The 22,506-nt window shown below is 38.9% G+C and overlaps 1 protein-coding gene across 19 annotated transcripts in view; it reads left to right on the top strand.

The window, feature by feature from the left end:
- neb (nebulin) overlaps positions 1–22,506 on the top strand; it is a 63,577-nt gene that overhangs the window by 21,055 nt on the left and 20,016 nt on the right. For 15 of the 19 annotated variants that reach the window (XM_036565761.1, XM_036565809.1, XM_036565829.1 and 12 more), the window contains 65 exons: positions 131–235; positions 371–478; positions 584–895; positions 1,010–1,213; positions 1,303–1,407; positions 1,644–1,751; positions 1,834–2,145; positions 2,266–2,469; positions 2,565–2,669; positions 2,812–2,919; positions 3,536–3,847; positions 3,985–4,188; positions 4,330–4,434; positions 4,525–4,632; positions 4,735–5,046; positions 5,191–5,394; positions 5,527–5,631; positions 5,757–5,864; positions 5,974–6,285; positions 6,375–6,578; positions 6,762–6,866; positions 7,003–7,110; positions 7,213–7,524; positions 7,666–7,869; positions 8,040–8,144; positions 8,247–8,354; positions 8,433–8,744; positions 8,831–9,034; positions 9,231–9,335; positions 9,417–9,524; positions 9,615–9,926; positions 10,024–10,128; positions 10,260–10,358; positions 10,537–10,638; positions 10,760–10,867; positions 10,968–11,279; positions 11,420–11,524; positions 11,620–11,724; positions 12,772–12,876; positions 12,963–13,070; positions 13,186–13,296; positions 13,420–13,617; positions 13,708–13,812; positions 13,921–14,025; positions 14,165–14,269; positions 14,361–14,468; positions 14,552–14,665; positions 14,788–14,985; positions 16,376–16,480; positions 16,582–16,686; positions 16,836–16,943; positions 17,042–17,149; positions 17,241–17,348; positions 17,439–17,543; positions 17,675–17,779; positions 17,890–17,988; positions 18,992–19,096; positions 19,203–19,307; positions 19,586–19,690; positions 19,787–19,891; positions 19,976–20,080; positions 20,169–20,273; positions 20,379–20,483; positions 20,601–20,705; positions 21,097–21,198. In XM_036565761.1, coding sequence (XP_036421654.1) covers positions 131–235; positions 371–478; positions 584–895; positions 1,010–1,213; positions 1,303–1,407; positions 1,644–1,751; positions 1,834–2,145; positions 2,266–2,469; positions 2,565–2,669; positions 2,812–2,919; positions 3,536–3,847; positions 3,985–4,188; positions 4,330–4,434; positions 4,525–4,632; positions 4,735–5,046; positions 5,191–5,394; positions 5,527–5,631; positions 5,757–5,864; positions 5,974–6,285; positions 6,375–6,578; positions 6,762–6,866; positions 7,003–7,110; positions 7,213–7,524; positions 7,666–7,869; positions 8,040–8,144; positions 8,247–8,354; positions 8,433–8,744; positions 8,831–9,034; positions 9,231–9,335; positions 9,417–9,524; positions 9,615–9,926; positions 10,024–10,128; positions 10,260–10,358; positions 10,537–10,638; positions 10,760–10,867; positions 10,968–11,279; positions 11,420–11,524; positions 11,620–11,724; positions 12,772–12,876; positions 12,963–13,070; positions 13,186–13,296; positions 13,420–13,617; positions 13,708–13,812; positions 13,921–14,025; positions 14,165–14,269; positions 14,361–14,468; positions 14,552–14,665; positions 14,788–14,985; positions 16,376–16,480; positions 16,582–16,686; positions 16,836–16,943; positions 17,042–17,149; positions 17,241–17,348; positions 17,439–17,543; positions 17,675–17,779; positions 17,890–17,988; positions 18,992–19,096; positions 19,203–19,307; positions 19,586–19,690; positions 19,787–19,891; positions 19,976–20,080; positions 20,169–20,273; positions 20,379–20,483; positions 20,601–20,705; positions 21,097–21,198 — 9,606 coding nt within the window. The remainder of the gene's footprint in view (positions 1–130; positions 236–370; positions 479–583; positions 896–1,009; positions 1,214–1,302; positions 1,408–1,643; positions 1,752–1,833; positions 2,146–2,265; positions 2,470–2,564; positions 2,670–2,811; positions 2,920–3,535; positions 3,848–3,984; positions 4,189–4,329; positions 4,435–4,524; positions 4,633–4,734; positions 5,047–5,190; positions 5,395–5,526; positions 5,632–5,756; positions 5,865–5,973; positions 6,286–6,374; positions 6,579–6,761; positions 6,867–7,002; positions 7,111–7,212; positions 7,525–7,665; positions 7,870–8,039; positions 8,145–8,246; positions 8,355–8,432; positions 8,745–8,830; positions 9,035–9,230; positions 9,336–9,416; positions 9,525–9,614; positions 9,927–10,023; positions 10,129–10,259; positions 10,359–10,536; positions 10,639–10,759; positions 10,868–10,967; positions 11,280–11,419; positions 11,525–11,619; positions 11,725–12,771; positions 12,877–12,962; positions 13,071–13,185; positions 13,297–13,419; positions 13,618–13,707; positions 13,813–13,920; positions 14,026–14,164; positions 14,270–14,360; positions 14,469–14,551; positions 14,666–14,787; positions 14,986–16,375; positions 16,481–16,581; positions 16,687–16,835; positions 16,944–17,041; positions 17,150–17,240; positions 17,349–17,438; positions 17,544–17,674; positions 17,780–17,889; positions 17,989–18,991; positions 19,097–19,202; positions 19,308–19,585; positions 19,691–19,786; positions 19,892–19,975; positions 20,081–20,168; positions 20,274–20,378; positions 20,484–20,600; positions 20,706–21,096; positions 21,199–22,506) is intronic. The other 4 variants (XM_036565880.1, XM_036565871.1, XM_036565863.1 and 1 more) reach the window with 4 other exon arrangements.

Below are 22,506 nucleotides of genomic sequence, written 5' to 3'. Positions count from 1 at the left end.
AAATTTGGCCTCAGACATTTGTCAGTGCTGTTTATTTTGTATGTATTTCACAACAGAAATATACTGGTAAATAATATTACTTTGTTCATTTATTTAATTATAAAAATGTAACAGCATATTTCTTTCACAGAAAAGCTATACTGACGCCTGGGAGAAGGACAAAACATCAATTCACATCATGCCAGATGCGATGGATGTAACTCTTGCACGTCAGAATAGAGTTAACTACAGTGAGGTTAGTAATCTTTAACCATTTGTTTGTATGTTTGTAAGCCAATTGTTTGCTTATCCATTAAATTTATACTTGTGGCACACACAGAAATATTGATTTGATGTCTTTTTTGGTTTTCTTTTTTGTTTCCGTTTTTAGAAATTATATAAACTTGCCAATGATCTGGCAAAGAAGAAAGGCTATGACATGCGTGTTGATGCTATTTCCATTAAAGCAGCTAAATCGTCCACAGCCATCGCTAGTGATGTAAGTTTTTCTTTTATTGGGACACAATAAATGATTTCTGTGTATTAATGGATAACTGATTTGAATATGCACAAAATGAATGAAACAATTTTTTATGTTTGATAGTATAAGTATAAGGCTGGCTATCGCAAGCAAGTTGGTCACCACATTGGAGCCCTGAGTATCCGGGATGACCCACTGCTCATGCTGGCCTTGAACTCAGCTAAGATTGCTAGTGATGCCCTTTACAAGAAGGACTTCAACAAGTCCAAGACAAAGTTCCATCTCCCAGTGGACATGTTGGCATTTGAACTGGCAAAGAAGAACCAGATCCAAGTCAATGATGCCAATTACAGAACCTACCTGCACAACTGGACCTGCCTGCCAGACTCCAACGACGTTGTCCAGGCCCGACAGGTCTATGACCTCCAGAGCGATGTGAGTTTTTATTTCGGCATGTTGATCATGCTAAAACTTTTTTTCCCCCCATACACCACTTTGTTCATTCTGTTGACTTAAATGAATGGATGTTTTATTATGTTTATTTCACAGGCTGTTTATAAGGCTGATCTGAGATGGCTGAAAGGCCTTGGATGGGTCCCTATCGGTTCACTTGATGTAGAGAAGGTGAAGAAAGCAGGAGAGATTCTGAGTGAAAAACGTTATCGTCAGCACCCAAGCAACTTCAAATTCACAAGCACAACTGAAGACATGGGATTGGCCTTGGCTAAAGCCAATAATGACATCATGAACAAGGTAGGCTTTGTTTTTTTTATTTATTTACTTATTTACTTATTTATTTACTGATGATTATTGGTATAATAAAGTGTATTCTTTTCTGACAGAAAAATTACATCCAAGCTTGGGAGAATGATAAGACCAAGATCCATATGATGCCAGATGCAATGGAGGTGGTCCTTGCAAGGCAGAATAAAGTGACTTACAGTGAGGTCAGCCATTTTTACTGAATACTTTACTGTACGAGGCAGCTACTCCTCCTAAAACAGCATTTAAATTAAATAAGCACTGAGATAGCTAATTATTATTCATTGATTATATTCAAAATGAGGCCGTCAATTATTGCTATTATGAATTTTGGGCAACATGCTGCTGTAATGTCCAAATCTTTTGAAGATACCTTTTTGTTATTTGAATCAGTTCAGTAAATTTATTGCGTTTTTTCCAGAAACAATACAAACTTGCCCACGAGCTGGCAAAGAAGAAGGGGTATGACCTGCGCAATGATGCCATTTCTGTTATTGCTGCAAAAGCTTCTCGGGACATTGCTAGTGATGTAAGTACTGGGAACTGCAAAAATATCTCTCAGACTATGTAGAAATTTTCAGTAAACTAAACCTGATATGTGTCCTTTTTAGTACAAGTACAAAGCTGGATACCGCAAGCAAGTTGGGCACCACATTGGAGCCCTGAGCATCAAGGATGACCCACTGCTCATGCTGGCCTTGAACTCAGCTAAGATTGCTAGTGACGCCCTGTACAAGAAGGACTTCAACAAATCCAAAACAAAGTTCCATCTCCCAGTGGACATGCTGGCATTTGAACTGGCAAAGAAGAACCAGATCCAAGTCAATGATGCCAATTACAGAACTTACCTGCACAACTGGACCTGCCTGCCAGACTCTAATGATGTTGTCCAAGCCAGGCAGGTCTATGACCTCCAGAGCAACGTGAGTTGTTTTTTTTTTCTATATATATATATATATAAAACAGTAGTATGTGTATATCTACTGATTCATCAATGGACATAATATTTTATCTATTCATTTCCTATTATTTTTATTTCACAGGCTGTGTATAAGGCTGATCTGAAATGGCTACAAGGCCTTGGATGGGTCCCCATTGGTTCACTTGATGTAGAGAAGGTGAAGAAAGCTGGAGAGATTCTGAGTGAAAAACGGTATCGTCAGCACCCAAGCAACTTCAAATTCACAAGCACAGCTGAAGATATGGGAATGGCCTTGGCTAAAGCCAATAATGACATCATGAACAAGGTAACTGTTGCACTGACATCAAAACCTGCATCTGATATTATGTTCTAAACATAAACATCAATGTTTTATGTGTTTCCTTAAATGCATTCTGACAGAAAACATATACCCAAGCTTGGGAGAACGATAAGACCAAAATCCACATCATGCCAGATGCAATGGAGGTGGTCCATGCTAAACAGAACAAGGTCAACTACAGTGAAGTGAGTCATGCACGAATTACAGTATTGCACTTAGCTGATGAGGAATGTTCATTAGATTTTATATAGTTTTCCAAAGCAGTTGCTTCATTGATGTCTGTAAGTTCTGTTCATAATACAATATTTCTCATGAATGTCCACTCAGAAATTATACAAACTTGCCAATGAGGAGGCCAAGAAGAAGGGATATGATTTGCGCGGTGATGCCATTTCTATCAAAGCAGCCAAGGCCTCCAGAGATATCATCAGTGATGTAAGTGCATCCTCGTTTAACAGTATCTTTGAAAAGCTTAAAAGCTTAACAGTATGTCCATTCTTTTTTTTTATTATTTTGCTAAATAGTTTTCCTGTACCATTTGCTCTATATTGTAAAAAGGTTAAAGGACCCATATCATATAGAACTGAAATTTCTGCTATTTTGAAAACAAAAGAGGTTGTAATATGTAAACATGGTTAAAGTTTCAAACTGCACTGGTTACTCCTCAGTCCATACAGTCCATATGTGGAAACTAAACAGCAAAAATAGCCCATTCAGAAGTCATCATTTTTGTTCATTATTTTTAAGCCCAGATTGCTTTTTGATCAAAGCACAATACAGCCAATCAGAACAGAGATCATTTACATACATCAGTCTTAAGTCGTAACATAAACACCCCATTTAATTCTAAAGAATTAGGAGAGATTGGAAAATAAATTTTGGCTGTTTTCAGTACATAAAAGCACACAAATGTCATAAGTGGACCTCAGGGAAAAATATAATGGCAGGTAAATGTAGGATATGGCCCCTTTAAGGGTAAATTACTGTTATATTGTAAAATTGCGATTTGAGATTTTTTCTTTTTTCTACGTTTCATCCTTTTCCACTGTAGTTCAAGTATAAGGCTGGCTATCGCAAGCAAGTTGGTCACCACATTGGTGCCCTGAGTATCCGGGATGACCCACTGCTCATGCTGGCCTTGAACTCAGCTAAGATTGCTAGTGATGCCCTGTACAAGAAGGACTTCAACAAATCCAAAACAAAGTTCCATCTCCCAGTGGACATGCTGGCATTTGAACTGGCAAAGAAGAACCAGATCCAAGTCAATGATGCCAATTACAGAACCTACCTGCACAACTGGACCTGCCTGCCAGACTCCAACGACGTTGTCCAGGCCCGACAGGTCTATGACCTCCAGAGTAATGTAAGTGTTTTAAGACGCTTGCCTGTCTTTTATAAATACATTTTGTGAACTTGATCATTTGTTTCAAACGTCATGCAATACCATGTCAATTTAATTCATGAATATGAAATAGAAATTTTGTTTCTGTGTATGATTAGGCTGTGTATAAGGCTGATCTGAAATGGCTGCAAGGCCTGGGATGGGTCCCCATTGGTTCACTTGATGTAGAGAAAGTGAAGAAAGCAGGAGAGATTCTGAGTGAAAAACGGTATCGTCAGCACCCAAGCAACTTCAAATTCACAAGCACAACTGAAGACATGGGAATGGCCTTGGCTAAAGCCAATGCTGAAGTCATGAACAAGGTATTGTTTCATGAAGCATGAATGCAGTCTCTGATTCTTTTAGTCTTTTAAGATATGCATATATTTAGTCCCTTTCTAATTAAAGATCCATCTTTTAATTTATGGTTGAATGTATTTAAATGTATGTGTTTTACACTACAGAAAAATTACATCTCAGCTTGGGAGAGTGATAAGACAAAGATTCATATGATGCCAGACACACTGGAGGTGGTCCTTGCAAGACAGAACAAGATTAATTACAGTGTGGTAAGGTGCAAGCATTGTTTTATTGATAAGACAATCAGGGTTTCTACTGGCAAAGTTTTTTTTTCTTTTAATTTCTAACCTCTTCTTTAGAAACAATACAAACTTGCCAATGAGGAGGCTAAGAAGAAGGGCTATGACTTGCGCGGAGATGCCATTTCTATCAAAGCTGCCAAGGCATCCAGAGATATCATCAGTGATGTGAGTTTTCCATTTATAATAATAACTATATTATCATTAAACATACATGGGCGAACCTGATGAAAATTTTTAATCATTGCTTTGATCACCTTTCATCTGTAGTACAAGTACAAGGCTGGATATCGTAAGCAAGTTGGTCACCACATTGGAGCCCTGAGTATCAAGGATGACCCGCTGCTCATGCTGGCCTTGAACTCAGCTAAGATTGCTAGTGACGCCCTGTACAAGAAGGACTTCAACAAGTCCAAGACCAAATTTAATCTTCCAGTGGACATGTTGAGTCTTGAACTGGCTAAGAAATGCCAGATCCAAGTCAACGATGCCAACTACAGGACTTACCTGCACAACTGGACCTGCCTGCCAGACTCCAACGATGTTGTCCAGGCCCGACAGGTCTATGACCTCCAGAGTGATGTAAGTATATTGTTATGTATGTACGTCTTTTGTGTCTGTACACAGAAAAATTGAGTGACACAGCACGCAGTGTATACAGACCGGTTTGATGTGATATCATTTAACTCATTAATATTCATTTTACTTATTTTGCTTCTCACTTAGGCCGTGTATAAGGCTGATCTGAAATGGCTGCAAGGCCTGGGATGGGTCCCCATTGGTTCACTTGATGTAGAGAAAGTGAAGAAAGCTGGACATATTCTGAGTGAAAGACATTATCGTCAGCACCCAAGCAACTTCAAGTTCACCAGCACAACCCAGGACATGGGAATGGCCTTGGCTAAAGCCAATGCTGAGATTGGCAATAAGGTACAGTAACAATGTACACTAAAATCAGTCATTCTTTTTTTTTAATATTTACCTCCATAGATGCTCTGAAGTGATTCCAGTATTTCTTGTAAAAGCCCAAATCCTCTTATTGATTTCATTTGTCTCCCACAGAAACATTACATTGAAGCTTGGGAAAAGGAAAAGACCAAGATTCACATTATGCCTGATGCTATGGACATTTTGCTAGCAAAACAGAACAATGTTAATTACAGTGAGGTAAGAGTGTTTTTTTATAGTGTCTTGAAGTCTTGAATACTGATCATAGAATTCATGTGAGTGTTTTACAATGTATGCTTATTTGCACAAATAATATTTAAATATGTGTGTTTTTTTGCCTACAGAAAAGGTACAAACTTGCCAATGAAGAATCGAAGAAGAAGGGCTATGACTTGCGCAGTGATGCTATTTCTATCAAAGCAGCCAAAGCCTCTAGAGACATCGTTAGTGATGTAAGCACTTACTTGTCTTGCACATTCTGTACGATTGTTTTCTTGCACATTTCCATGCAATTGTTAAACATAAATGACTGATGCTCAAAATCAAACTATTTCACTGTAGTACAAGTACAAGGCTGGATATCGTAAGCAAGTTGGTCACCACATTGGTGCCCTGAGTATCCGGGATGACCCACTGCTCATGCTGGCCTTGAACTCAGCTAAGATTGCTAGTGATGCCCTGTACAAGAAGGACTTCAACAAATCCAAGACCAAGTTCAACCTCCCAGTGGACATGCTGGCATTTGAACTGGCAAAGAAGAACCAGATCCAAGTCAATGATGCCAATTACAGAACTTACCTGCACAACTGGACCTGCCTGCCAGACTCCAACGACGTTGTCCAAGCTAGGAAAGTGTATGATCTGCGCAGTGACGTAAGTTTATAGCAAATAATTTTCATCTTCATATTGATCCAACCAGTTTTTCAGCAGGTAAGCAGCTACATTGACCTTTCCTTATTTAGGCTGTGTACAAAGCTGACCTTGAGGACATGAAAGGCATTGGATGGGTCCCAATCGGTTCACTTGATGTCGTAAAAGCAAAGAAAGCAGGAGAGATCCTCAGCGATCGCCTCTACAGGCAGAAACCAGACATATTTAAATATTCACAAGACATGCAGTCCATGCCCATGGTCCTGGCAAAGACAAATGCTGACGTTATGAACCAGGTAAAATGACCTCATTGTTTTCGTTTAATTAGAAAAAAAAGATGAAATCAGCATAAACTTATTATCAACAAGGTAGAAGATAATTTAGTTTTTGCATAATTTGTTAGTTAATTCTTTGTGTCCTGATATTGTTGCTTCCACAAATTTAACATTGGAATACTGTTTTTTGCTGTTACATTTCAGCGTCAGTACATTGCAGCCTGGGAAGCTGATAAGATCAAGATCCATATTAACCCTGATACCCCAGAAATTCTGCTGTCTAAGGCCAATGCTGTTGTGAACAGCAGGGTAAGTTTCAAGTATTAATGTTATTTTGTTTCTTTTTAGTACTCACTTTAGTACTACTTCATATGTTTATAGACCATGACTCATTTTTTCTTTGATTTTGAGTTTTACTTACCATTTGATTTAAACCAAAAAACAGAAACTGTACAGGCAAGCAGTGGAGGACAGCTTCAGGAAGGGTTATGACATTAAATCAGATGCTGTCTCCATCAGAGCTGCCAAAGCATCCAGGGACATCGTCAGTGACGTAAGTGTCTGTACTCTAAATAGACATAGTAATTTACATATAAAACAATAGTATAGTTTTACATATAAAACAAAGCTGATACTCATCATTATATTCTTGCAGTACAAGTACAAAGCTGGCTATAGAATGCAACAAGGACATCACATTGGAGCTCGAAGCGTCAAGGATGACCCACTGATCATTCTGGCCCTGAACTCCGGTAAAATTGCTAGCGATGCCCTGTACAAGAAGGACTTCAACAAATCCAAGACCAAATTCAATCTCCCAGTGGACATGCTGAGTCTTGAGCTGGCCAAAAAATGTCAAATCCAAGTCAATGATGCCAACTACAGAACATATCTGCACAACTGGACCTGCCTGCCAGACTCCAATGATGTTGTTCAGGCTAGGAAGGTTTATGACCTCCGGAGTGATGTGCGTTAATTTTTATTTATTCATTTTTTGCATGGCCATCAACTCAAGGCCTTTTTAGTATATATATCTATATATATATATATGTTTACCTCTAAAGTTGAAGGTGAAAGCAATAATGCCTTTTCTCTCACATAAAACCAGGCTGTGTACAAAGCTGATATGGAATGGATTCGAGGAACAGGTTGGGTTCCCATTGGCTCTGTGGATGTAGAAAAGGTCAAAAAAGCCAGTGAAATCTTGAGTGAGAGGAAATACCGTCAGCATCCAAGCAACTTCAAGTTTACCAGCACAACAGACTCTATCCCAATGGCTCTTGCCAAAGCCAATGCTCAGATCATGGACCAGGTAGTTTTTATTCTATTTTTTTTCTTGTGAAGAAATAGTGAGAAAAAGCATAGATGTAATATTAATGTTTTAACAAATTAAATGATTGTCCAGTTGGACATATATTTATTAATACTCATAAATAGTTCAATCCTGTTTCTTCTCCATTCTTAACCATTACTGCTTTGCAGAGAGCTTATGTTGATGCTTGGAATAAGGAGAAGATCCAAGTCCACATCATGCCAGATACGCCTGAGATTGAGTTAGGAAGGCAGAACAAACTCAACAACAGCATTGTAAGTGCATTGGCACTTTTGCAGTAAATGACTAAAAACATCAGTTTCAAAATGATACAGTTGTTAGCCACTGAACATCCTTAATGTTTTTGTTTTTTACAGAAATACTACCACCAAGCCTACGTGGACAGTCTTAAGAAAGGATACTTCCTGCCGAAAGATGCTGTTGCTGTTAAAGCTGCCAAGGCCTCCAGGGACATCGTCAGTGATGTGAGTGTCTGTACTCTAAATAGACATAAGTAATTTACATATAAAACAAAGCTGATACTCATCATTATATTCTTGCAGTACAAGTACAAAGCTGGCTATAGAATGCAACAAGGACATCACATTGGAGCGCGAAGCGTCAAGGATGACCCACTGATCATTCTGGCCCTGAACTCCGGTAAAATTGCTAGCGATGTCCTGTACAAGAAGGACTTCAACAAATCCAAGACCAAATTCCATCTCCCAGTGGACATGCTGAGTCTTGAGCTGGCCAAAAAATGTCAAATTCAAGTCAACGATGCCAACTACAGAACATATCTGCACAACTGGACCTGCCTGCCAGACTCCAATGATGTTGTTCAGGCTAGGAAAGTTTATGACCTCCGGAGCGATGTAAGTATACATCTTCTGAGAAGCTCCAACTGCTGTTCATTAATATATCAGCTCACAACTGACCAGGTTTTAAACTGTCTTCCTAGGCGGTGTATAAGAGTGACCTAGAGTGGCTCCGTGGAATCGGCTGGATGCCACAAGGTTCTGTTGAAGTTATTAAAGTCAGGAATGCCCAGAGAGTCCTCAACGACCGACTGTATAGACAGCATCCTAGCACAGTCCCATTCACAAGTGCAGTGGACCTGCCTGTCATTGTTCTAGCCAAGCAGAATGCTGATATCCTAAGTGAAGTAAGCTGCTCTCATTGCTCCAGCAAACAATGCTCATAGTCTTAGCATCACAAATATTTTTTGTGTAATTTTCTCTTGTTTCATGTCCAGCAACTATGTATTAGTTCCACTACACTAAAATCGCTGAACTGTATGCAAAACAAATGACTACCTTTGGTGAACAGATGTGCTTGTTTTCTTTGTTCTTCAATCACAGAGAAAATACAAGGAGGCATGGGAGAAAGACAAAACGACAATCCATATGAACCCAGACACACCAGCAGTTATGCTGTCCAAAGCAAATGCCATTGCTGTCAGCAACGTAAGCACACCCTTCAAATTTCCAACTGTTTTCTTTGTTTGTTTTTAATTGATTTTCACTAGCTGTTTGTCCTGTCAACAGAAATTGTACACTAAAGACTGGGACTCCCAGAAGGCAAAAGCATACCAGATCAAAGAGGATGCTGTCGCTGTTTTGAAGGCCAGAGCTTCTAGAGACATTGCTAGTGATGTAAGCCTTGCAAGAACATTTTTAGAATAACATACACTTTTTTGTAGCTAAGATTTGCACAAAATGATCTTTATCTTTTCCTCTTTGCAGTACAAGTACAAGGAAGGCTACCGCAAGCAAGTTGGGCACCATATTGGAGCCAGATGCGTCAACGATGACCCACTGATCATGCTGGCCCTGAACTCTGCTAAGATTGCTAGTGATGCCCTGTACAAGAAGGACTTCAACAAATCCAAGACCAAATTCAATCTCCCAGCGGATATGTTGAATCTTGAACTGGCTAAGAAATGCCAAATCCAAGTCAACGATGCCAACTACAGAACTTACCTGCACAACTGGACTTGCCTGCCAGACTCCAATGACGTTGTCCAAGCCAGGAAGGCATATGACCTCCGGAGTGATGTGAGCTAAAGTTTTAATATAATTTTTGAGCAGGAACTATTAAAGATGTCTATTGGATTAGTGACGTTGTAAATATTTTTCTTCTTATGATGAACAGGCTGTATACAAGGCTGATCTGGAGTGGCTGAGAGGATGTGGCTGGAGCCCGCATGAATGCTTAGAAGTCAAGAAGGTGAAGAATGCCCAGCAGATCCTGGCTGACGTAAGTGCCTAAAAATTGTTCTCCTCTTTTGAAAAAAAATGAATATGTAACACTTGGCTATTTTTATCGGCGCCTATTACTTTTGGAGATACAAAAGGAGAAAAAATGTTTTTTGTGATTGTTTTTTACAGAGAGGCTACCGTGTGAAGCTGGATGAACAGAAGTACACTGTTCCTTTTGATAGGGTTGATATTTTGTGTGCCAAGAATTCTGCTAGCGTGCTGAATGAGGTGAGAAATCCTATTCTCTAAAACGATGTCATTCTATTTCAGATTGTAAAGGTGATAATTACATTTTAGGTTCTGTATGGAAGCCTTTGTCATCACTGTTAGACAACAAATGTTAGTTTAGTCATGTTCAATGGTGTATTAAACCTGTATTTTAAACAATTGTGTTCTTGTCTCCCAGGCAAGCTACCGTGAGGCATGGCACCGTGATAAGGTCAAATACACAATGCTGGACACCCCACTGCTGGCAACAGCCAGGGAAGTGGCCAAGAATACTCATCCAGTTAGTGCAAATTTTTCCTTGCATCTTTTCAAGTGCCAATGAAATATTTAATGACTTGAGCAAAGATACTCTTTATTTATTTACTCTTTAATATGTATTTATTATACTTTATTTTTCTTAGACACTCTACACCAAGGACTGGGATAAGACAAAGGCTACCTCATACTTCATGCCTGGAGATGCTGTTCCTATTAAACAGTGCATCAGCACCTCGAAAGTGCAAAGTCGTGTAAGTAGTTTTTTCTTTAAAATGTTTAGATCTCTATATATATGTTACACATTAGATATTTTTATTGCCACAAAAGAACCTCTGACATTTTTTTGTGCAGTACAAGTACATGGAAGGCTACCGTAGGCAAGTTGGTCATCATATTGGTGCCCGAAGCATCCAGGATGATCCACTGATGATGCTGGCTGTGAACTCTGCTAAGATCGCTAGTGATGCCCTGTACAAGAAAGACTTCAACAAATCCAAGACAAAGTTCAACCTCCCCGTAGATATGTTGGCCTTTGAATTAGCCAAGAAATGTCAGATGCAGGTCAATGATGATAATTACAGAACTTACCTGCACAACTGGACCTGCCTACCAGATCAGAATGATGTTATTCAGGCTCGCAAAGCCTATGATCTTTGCAGTGATGTAAGTCTAGTTAACCTTTTCTCTGTTTATATTTAAGAATTGGAGACGGCTATATAACAAATATAAACTTATGTTAAACAAGATAATAGGAAGTTTAAAAATAGATTAATTAAATAACCACTCTCATCTTCTCCTTCAAGAACGTCTACAAGGCAGATTTGGAATGGATCCGCGGCTGTGGATGGGTGGCAGCTGATAGTGTTGAACATGTCAAAGTCAGGAAAGCCCAAGAGATCCTTAATGATGTAAGTGCTCACCATTCTTCTCATTGACCCAAGTACTATTCAGACTGAGAATTCATTATTCTTGTCCAACACCTGCTTCTGTTCTCTCTAAACAGAGACATTACAAGAAAAATGCCAAGGACAACTTCTCCAAGTTCACCCTTATTGTGGATCGCCCTGAAATTGTCTTGGCCAAGGTTAACGCTTTCAATCTCAGTGATGTAAGTATTTTGTGAAGTTATTTAGTCTTTAGAAACACTAAATATGAAATGATAAAGGTTCTCTGGAGAGTAGAGGTCGATCCTGAGATTAATTGAAATTTGATGGTTAATGGCCTTTTTCAGAATATGTGCAGGGAATCACTTCTTAATACATAAATCGTGATTGTTTCATTGGACTGCTTAAGGTATTTTTGTTTTGGGCAACCATATTGTTTAAGCATATTCTTATACCATAATGCTGTTCATAAAGGATGCCTAACATGATCAAATTATTTTATCACTGCAGAAAATCTATAAAAGTAATATAAGCCTTTTATTAAAGGGGAATTCCATCAATGTTTCATAATTTCTGCATAATTAAATATTAAGATGTAAACAAAGTTATTTAGAGTGCTTAGATGTGAAATGCTGCATTGTAGAGAAAAGAGACTTGCTGATTTTTTACAATGGTGGTGATAGGAACCAGGGGTCATGATGACTACAGCATTAATATAGACATTTTATTTACTATCTGAAACCACCAGTGAACCTACACAGAGTTTTTATGTGTAATGTTGAAAATGGTAAAATAGTGGTAAATCTGAAAAAAAAATTCTTTGGGAACTATTTTTCTTTCAGTATCCTGCATGTACCTCTTCACTATGAAATCCATTTTCATCCAAATGATTATCTCAAAACTATAGTAAAATAACATCTCTGACATCAAGCAGTTTTCATACAGTAGCTTTCTGTGAGATTTTAGACACATTAAACTGTTCGGATGTCTTGTTCCTACCAGCACCACTGTGAACAATTCTGACTCAGTAGGATTCCCTAGAATGGAGCATTTCACACTAAACCTCTCTGAATGACATTGTCTACATCTTAACCATTTATAAAGCAGAAATTTTGAAAAATCTGTGGAATTCCCCTTTAATTCTTTCCTTCATATTTAATTTAATTGTATTTATTTATTTTATTTACCAAAGTATGCTACTTTTTATCATTTCTGGTTCCATTTCCTGATTGTGTTTCCCAATTGTAATTCCATTTCCTCTTTTTGTATAGCTGAAGTACAAAGAGTCCTTCAACCTGGAGAAGGGTCACTACATCGGATCTGATGATACCCCGCAGCTGGCCCACTGCAGAGAGTTTGCAAAGAACATTAGTGAGGTAAAGCACTTCCACTCTTTCCTCTAATTAAAAACCAAAAAGGTTTAGAATGTTTCTGTTGTGTTACATTTCCTTTTTTTTTGCAGAAACTGTACAAACTTGGCTGGGATGAAGCCAAAGCCACTGGTTATCAGCTGAACCATCAATATCTCCCACTTACTGTAGCCAAGAAGAGCAGAGACATCGTCAGTGATGTGAGTGGTGTGCATGTATAATACATTATCAAGCATAAGACTACTGAAGGCATCATTTATCTATTGTTTTTTCTTTTTTTGCATAATTACTTGACTGTTCATTTGATTTTTTCAGGTTAAGTATCACGATTCCCACGAAAAGGCCAAGGGTCACTACATGGCTGGCACTCTGGTTGACTTTCCTGAGGTGGTCCACTTTGGTAAAATAGAAAAGATGAAGAACCTGGTAAGCTGTGACATCACATCATAGAGGATTTGACATGAAATCCTAAGACAAGTAAAAGACATAATTTAATGCAAAGATTTAATGTAAAAGATGCCTTGCTTTTATGTTACTTCATGACTACAGAGAGACTACCATAAGGACTACAATACGACCAAGACTAAGCTACACATTCCTGCCGACATGATCAGCCACATCGTTGCCAAAAGATGCCAGGACATCCTGAGTGATGTGCAGTATCGCACCTACCTGCACCAGTGGACGTGCCACCCTGACCAGAATGACGCTATCCGCGCCCGCAAGGCCAATGAGATCCTGAGTGATGTAGGATATCCCTGAACCTCTGTACCAAATCAAACACTATATCTCGTCTATCAAACCAAGTAAAATTATATTGTTTGATCTGTTTTTTAGGTGTTCTACAAAGATGACCTGAACTGGATGAAGGGCGTTGGCTGCTATGTGTGGGACACACCTGAAATTGTGCGTGCCAAGAAGTCTTATGAGCTTCAGAGTGACGTGAGTAGCAATTTAAAGACCTGGTATTCCTAAACTGCAAATCCAGATATGTACTCTACATAAGTAAAGATTACATAATTAATTTTGATCTTCTGTGTTTTTCAACAGATCAAGTATAAGGCAGAGGGTAAGAAGGAGTTCAACAACTACTCCATTGTGACAGACACTCCTGTGTATGTGACTGCTATACTGGGCCACACCTGGGCTAGTGAAGTATGTCTTCAGAAATTCAAACATTTAAATAATGTCTTTAAATATTTCATTATTTAATTTTGTATTTACAAATCTTTAAAAAAACTGTTTTATAGTGTTACACATTTAACCTGATACATGATTTACACTTTGTCCACAGCTGAACTATAGAGAAGCGTACCACAAGGAGAAGCACTTGTACACCACTGTTCTGGACACCTATGACTATGCTAGATGCTTAAACCTGAAGCAACTGTACAGCACGGTAAGTCTGAGGAATCAAATATCTTACATGCTCTTGCCTCAGACTGTGCTGTTGTGCTAAGTTTATGTATGCATTAACTTTTCACCCACAGAAAGCATACTCCGCTATCTGGGATAGAATCAAGGCCAAGAGCTACAGCATCCCTCACGACTCTCATGCTTTGGTCCATGCCAAACAGCAGAAGGTCGTCTTGAGCAACGTGAGTCCAATTCATTCAACAGCTTCTTCACAATTCCAGCTGACACTTTGAATTCGAGAATAAACATACTGTCATTTCTGCAGGTGAAATACAAGGAGGATTATGAGAAGTTTAAGTCCCTCTACAGTCTACCCAAGTGCCTGGAGGATGACCCTGCCACTGCCAGATGCATCAAGGCTGGTAAACTCAACTTAGATGTAAGTGGCATGTCCCTTTCTTAAGATGAATAATGATACTTACTTACAAATATGTTCCAGTGGTTTACAAGATCATAGGAATGATCCATTTCTGATTGCTTTATCTCCATCCTTTTCAACAGCGCCTGTACAAGCAGAACTGGGAAAAGATCAAAGCCAAAATCCACGTGCCTCCTGACATGCTGGATGTGGTGGCTGCCCGCAACACCCAGAAAATGATCAGTGAAATTGATTACCGTAAATACCTGCACCAGTGGATCTGCCTGCCTGACATGCAGGTCTACGTACATGCCCGCAAAGTCAATGAGCAGCTCAGTGACGTGAGTGAACCCTCTTACATATTTCACCACAATGAGGTTAATATATAAGTGTTCGCTGTGTACAACTGAAAAAACTTAAAGGCAAATATCATAGAAGATTAATTTCCCTTTCTTTTTAAACAAAACACTTTGATGTTGCATGTAAAGTTCATTCCTTAGTACACACATACATCCATACATGGAAACCAACATGCAAAAACAGCCCACTGAATTTATTGTTTTTTGTGATGTCACAAATTTACGTAGAAATGTCCATTTATATTTACATTTATGCGACAGTTAGTTCTGGCCACGCAAGCTGATTGGTTGAGACGCGTTCTAACTGCACTGTTATTTCGCCGGAACATCACGTTTTTTTCACAAACACTGTATCACTCCACTGAGACACCGTTGCTAAGCAACGACTTTCACAGCTGTAGGAGACGCTCAAGCCATTTGAACATTTTTACTTCTTACTTTGCGAACGAACAGAAAATAGATTCTTCTAAGATCACATTTGACCTACAGCTGAATTGGTCAGACTCTGAAGATGAGACTACACTAAATTCCGAAACTGTTAGTTGGTCTGTGTGGAGCTGGAGAATGAACTGCCAGCTGTGCAGCCAGTGAGCGGAGCTCATTACTCTGATGTAGCATCAAGCTGCTTGTTAAGGAACTATAATTTGGTGGAAGGAACTGCTAACATTGAAACACATTAAATGCCACATTCACGGCCCAGTTTATTTATTTCTTACTTAACTGTTGTATAAAAGCAACAGAACACTCGAGGTTGTGTGTTATTGCTATAACATCACGGCTGTGATGATCTATGGCGATAACACACTCCCTCTCGTGTTGTATTGCTTAAATATCCACCCATCCATGTTTTAGATATATAAAGTTTTGGCCTATATAGTTTTTTTGAGGCACAATGCAGGGCAGTCAATCATAACAGAGCTCATCAGTCTGAAAGGCACATTAATCGAACAAGTTGTTTCCCCTTTAGGGGCTAAAAGGAGCTTTTTTTGTTTTTGGAGCATAATACAAATGTCATTAATTGGGTAAAATAAAATAAAAGAAAAATATGAATCATGGTTTCTGCCACACTTCTACTGGTCATTATTTCCACTAAAATGTCTATATCTAGTATATTTTCAATATGGATTGCACTGTTCTGGAACCTATTTGACCTGCATTTCTGCATTGTATTTAAAACTCCTTATTTTACAGTAATTTAACCTCTGTACCATCACATCACTTTTTTTATAGTAATTCAACCTCTGTGCCATCACATCTGAATTTGATATAATTTATTAGAAGCTGTAAGGGAAAACTCAAGTCTCTTTAATCATTGATTGTGGTGAATGGAAAGTGAAGCAATTTTTTCCTGACATTGACTGTGTACCTGCAGATCTTCTACAAAGATGACATGAACTGGCTGAAGGGAATTGGCTGCTATGCTTGGGATACTCCTGAGATTCTGCGCTGCAAGCAAGCCATGAAGCTGCAGAGTGAAGTAAGTATGGACTGTTTCCTGCTATCAACATCTGCTCCTCTGTTATGTTTCACATGCTGCTCTTACACTCCATTTGAACCGTTTTTGACTGCCTATTTCAGGCATTATACAGAGCTAAAGGAATCGAGCATTTCAAGAACTACACCGTTGTGACGGAAACCCCTGTGTATGAGACATGCAAGCTGAGCGCCCGGAACTTGAGCGAGGTAAGTCTCTTAAAATGCTTATAAAACACTGCTCATCAAAATCCTTGTCAATTTTTAACTACATATGTTGGTCACAGTTTGAATCAGCATTCTAAGTGAGGTAAAGAATTCCTATCCTGTGCATTAACTTTTGTCCTTCCCATCCTCAGCTCAACTACCGCTATGACTATGTCACCAACGTTAGGGGTAAAAACACCGCTCCTGCTGTGACCGTTGACTCAGAACGGGCTCGTTTGGCCAACTACATCCAGAGTGATGTAAGATTGCTTCCTACCTAACTTTGTTCACAGCATAATTGTGAGGCATTCTCCAATTACATGTATAATATTTTAATAATATTCTCTTTTTTATGTAGAACTTGTACAAAGAGGCCAGCAAGAGCTTCATGCCCACTGGCTACTCTCTTCCTCATGACACGCCACTTATGAAACACGCTAAGGCCAGCAGGATCATCGCTAGCAATGTAAGTGGGCATCATAACAAGCTCTACAATCAAAGCATGTTGATCTGATGATGCCATTATATCTCAACGTGTCTTGCTCCAATATCCACAGGTGAAGTACAAGGAAGCTTATGAGCTTATGAAAGCGAAGAGCTATAAACTGGACCCCAATGATGTCAATTTTGTCACCATCAGAAAGGCCAACCAGATCATCAATAACGTAAGACAAATAATCACATTTACCTTTTAAGGTATTATTCTGCTCGTGTCAGAGAAACAAAGTTTTTTACTATTCATGTTATATTTTTAGCGACTTTACCGTGCCAAGTATGAGAAGGAAAAGGACAAGGTTCACTCTGTGTACGACACTCCAGAGATCAAGCAGGTTAAGGCTACCCAGGAGGCCATCAGTGATGTGAGTAACCCATATGTAGCGCTTCTTTTAGCATTTTCATTACATTAATTCTGCAATATCAAAGGTAACATTTTACTTATTTTCCTTTTTTAAGCACTCAAATGACACTAAACATCTGTGATTCCCAATAGGTTTGCTATAAGGAAAAATACTACAGCAGCAGAGGCACACTCCTGCCCATGCCCATCACTCCAGAGCTGTTGCACTGCTTCCACGTAAATGAGCTCAACAGCGATGTATGTACCACGTATTTGTGCCATTTTGTGCCCCATTTTACAAATAACTCCTACCGTGGAACGTCAGCAGTGTATTTGTTTTAACTATGTTTGTTTTCATTTATTTAAAGCTGAAATACAAAGAGGATCTGCAGTGGCTGAGAGGTATTGGTTGCTTTTTGTTCAACTCCCCTGAGATGGTCCGCATCCGTCAGTTCAACAAATTTAGGGTAACTATAAAAATGATCATCATCGTCATCATCTATGTAAATTAAAATGTTGAACCCTAATTAGGCCTGTCACAGTTATTGCATAATCACCTAATCACAGTTATTTGATCTGGCTGCAATTATTTAAGCTTGTAGATCATCAAGGGCTTTAAGAGTGAATGTGGCATTATGCTTTTAAATATGGTGTAGTATATTAAGCAATGCTGTTCAGTAGTAACAGCAAGTAGTAACTTGTGGTTTAGGGTATGGTTTATTAACAGTACATAATCAATTTTTTACATGTTATAATTCAATGGATACTATGATGAGGCTATACAAAAGATACTGTAAATAAGACAAATACATCACTGATAATACTACCTGAGAATACTACCGATATATTACCTGGTAGATAGATAGATACAAAGAGAGAAAGAGAGCGAGAGAAAGAAAGAAAGAGAGAGAGCTAGGACTGGCGGTCCAGCCTCTCCGCAGAATCCCCTTCTCCAAGGGCTCCTTCCGCCTTTCATCATTGACCAGACTGTTATTATGTAAAACCAAGACCTTGTCATTCTGACCAATCAGAAGTGACCATTTGTGGAAAACACCCCCGAGCCTGAAAGAGTACTACCAAGTCTTTGAAATGTAGATGCTGATAAGAACTCCATTTGGGATGGGGGTAGGGCAGCTTCTCAATAAGGCACAGTAGAAACCTTGGCCCTTCAAGCTCATCACAATTATTTTCCACAGTCATTAGCTTTCACAATCTTATGTTTATCACAACAAAAAGAAGGTCAATTGGTTGCATTATTTATGAGTTAAGTTCAGTATGATCATGTAAATTGCAGAAAGGAGAAAAAACATTCATTTATTGTCATGATTCTTATGAAAACAGCAAACGTTCTAACATCTGACCGGTCCTGTAACACATTTAGAGGGCATTATTGAGTAATTATTGTTTATTTGAGCTTGAGCTGTGTCGGTTGTCAGTTTTTGAATCAGTATTTTTTATTACCCCCTCAAGTCTTCCTATGATGTTGAGGCCAAGAAGAATTTCGCCAACTTCTCTGTGGTCCTGGACACTCCAGAGTACCAGCGTGTGTCTGAGCTGAAGACCCACATAAGTGATGTGAGTTGTTCATCATTGCTCACAGATCATGGCCCAGCAGATATATCAAATGTATTTTCGAATGGCCACTTAACTTTCTATCCCATGTCTGTCTTTCTGCTGACAGCTGGTGTACAAAGCCGATGGTAATGTACAGAAGACCAAGTGCACCTCTACTGCAGATGCTTTAGACTTCAAGAGAGCCAAGTGGGCCCAGACTCTTACCAACAAGGTAAAGTACTTGCAGAACTTTATTATAGACCAACTTATAGTCCTAGGGTTAATCTGTTGTTGTCAATGTTTATAAAATAACAAGCTTTTAACAAACAACTTACTCTTTTCTGAATAATTTTGGAGATGTTGAGCTATATTTATCAAGCGTTTCAAATTAAGGTCTATAAGCTGACCCCAGTAGTTTGATAAATATGGGCGATTATGAGCAAAAGTGATGTAGGAAATATGTCTATGATGACTTTATAGTTTTATATGATGTGTCTGTCCCTTTTATAGTGGTTGTACACTGACCTGGCTGCCAAAGAAAGAGCATTCTACACCCCAGAGTCACACACGCCTCACTTGAACCATGCCAGAAATATGAAAGTTGTGTATAGTGAGGTAAGTCACATTGTTACTGAGATCTGGAATGATTTGTACAGCACATTTCCACATTTTTATATTTATTTACATGCATCTTTGTTTTTCCATCTCTAGAAAAAGTACAAAGAACAATATGAAAAGATGAAGCACAGGTACACTGCTATCCATGACACACCTATTCTGGTTCGTGCCAAAAAGGCCTACCTTAATTCCAGCGATGTAAGTATATATCTTACTTATTGTCTAAACTTGATGGCCTGTTCATTGACCTCAAAGACCTAATGCATGCTTTTTTCCCTCTAGCTGCGATACAAGGAGACCTTTGAGATGTCCAAGGGACACTATCACACTGTTAAGGATGCACTGGACATTGTTTGTGCTAAGCGCGTCAGAGATGACATCAGTGAGGTCAGCGAAGAGTTCTTTCTCCATTTTAAGTGTGACGGGAATTGGTATAGGGGCTTTGTCCTTTACTGTCTTACCGTCCCTATCACAGGTTAAGTACAGAGAGAAGTACATCGACTCACTGGGCACCTGGAAGTCCATCCCAGACCGTCCTGAGTTCTTCCACAGCAGAGCTGTAAGAGACTGCATCAGTGATGTGAGTATGATAATTTGCCTAAGCAGATGAAATCTTTAGACAGTTCCATCAAGATGAATTTTGATTAAAACATGTTTGTTTTTTAAACCTCCTCATTTATATCAGATCAAATACAAAGAGGATCTAGACTGGCTCAAGGGCATTGGCTGCTATGTGTGGGATACACCTGCGCTGGTACAGGCCGAACATAACAAGGCTCTCTACAGTGAGGTAAAGAACATTTCTTGTTGGAGAATAACAGATACAAAGCAATAATATAATTAATACGTGTTGAAACTGACTGAATGATTTACACTCCTATTTCTTATGTTCTCCTTTTTTTAACAGAGGCTGTACAAAGCATCTTATGAAAAGAACAGAGGCAACTTCAAGTACACATGTGACACACCCTTCTTTGAGGCTGTCAGACATGCTTCTGCTCTCGCCAATGATGTAAGTTAAAAAGAGAATTGTCTTGTCATGTTTTTTTAAACAGTAAAATATTTGAATAATAAGTATTAAATTGAGCAAATGCATGCATTTATATAATGTTTTATGTTATATTTTGTTGTGTTTACATCATATTATGTTTATGTTATGGTATATTAAACATTAACATGCACTTCTTTCTCTACATCTAAAGTAGGTACAAGGCAATTTTCCATATGAATTCATTGCAGATTACTTTTTATTGTGAAAAATGTTTTAAATAACTGTATAGAAATACCTTTTACTTCCTCTTTCTCTTGGATGAGTGTTAAGCATTTTTCTCCTGGGTGACTGGTTAAGCCTCTTTTGAACTGGAGGCAGGTGTCTTTAACTGTTTCTTCGATGTTCTGAGCAGAGATCCTATCGTGCTGATTATGAGAAGTCTAAGGATAAGTACACCGTAGTTGTAGATGACCCTAGAAACATCCTGGCTAAAGAGGCCAACAAGCTGAGCCAGGTAAAACCCCCCCCTCGGTTCCAGTATGCCTCAGGGGCCCGAGCATGAGGCCAGCTCAGACCTGCTGGACGGTGCCGTCGCATGCTTACGATGTCACTAATTCATGTTTCGTTCTCTCTCTTAGGTGCCTACCACCGTGCCATGCAAATGACTCTCAGTGGTTTCTTTGAGTGTGCAGCATAATGTCAATCTGTATACCCCAGAGAGAACCAGTATTCCAATATTCCATTGCTGTCCATAATACAAAAGATGCAAGAGCTACTAACAGTGGTTCTGTCTCAGAAATCCCTTCATTTAAACAGTAGCATTTTTGATTAAGCTCATTGGAGTCACCAGATTGACATTAGAGCAAGCCTCTCGCTGGACTTCAGAAGCCACTGTCCGTTCCCCCTCTCTCTCTCTCTGCCCTTATTTTTGTAGCATGACCTCTGTGTCTGTATGTGTATGTCTGTGGACAGGTCAAGTATAAGGTCAGGGCCAAGGAGCTGCTCAGGAGCGGCTGCAACGAGCTGCTCCGCCCTGACATTCTGAACGCCTTATACAACTCTAGCATGTGGAGTAAGGTAACCATCTGCCTGTAGGCAATCCCACAGGCCACCAAGGAGTGTAATCTAACTCCACAGTTTGTGGTTTGGTGCTATCACCATCACTAAATAAGACTCTGCTTTCTCATCAACCCATTGCTTTATAATCGTTCATATGTGATCTGTCAGGTGTGAGGTGGAGGATTCTGTTGAAGAAAGCAACATTTCATTTGCACCTTCACTTGGAATATATATTGACCTGTTTTAGCTTGTGCTTTAAATTAGACCAAGATTATTTATTTTTAAATATATTATTATTTATATATTATTTATTTACATATTTTTGATTTAAGCTCATTATTAAATCAGTTGTTTTTAAAAACTTGGGGAAGAATTTCTAAATCTACTGTGACTATAGCACTATATAAGCTGCTGTAAAAAAAAAGTTAATTTATCACAAAATAACAGAAGAGCATATGATGATGAAAGAATTGGTTTAGTTTTTCTCTGAGGAACAGTAGCCTTCTCCAAAATAGAGTTCTGGTAACAAGTACCATCAGTGTCATCACCATCTTTCTATGTAATGTAGCCTGAAGTTGCTTTCAACCTCCAACTATGGCTTTTCTAAGTGTTGCTTGCTTTTTTATGCATGTGTGATTGTGTGTTTAGGGTTTTATATTGCCTGATTGTTTTTGACAGTTGGGAGTGTGAATGCGTATTGCATGGACTTTAACACAGGCAAACAGAGTTTTACCTCTGTAACCACTGCTTCTAACATTTAAAA

This window comes from Colossoma macropomum, unplaced genomic scaffold (assembly GCF_904425465.1).
Source record: "Colossoma macropomum unplaced genomic scaffold, Colossoma_macropomum, whole genome shotgun sequence".
Taxonomy (NCBI): domain Eukaryota; kingdom Metazoa; phylum Chordata; class Actinopteri; order Characiformes; family Serrasalmidae; genus Colossoma; species Colossoma macropomum.
This window is presented reverse-complemented; position numbering and strand designations above follow the sequence as displayed.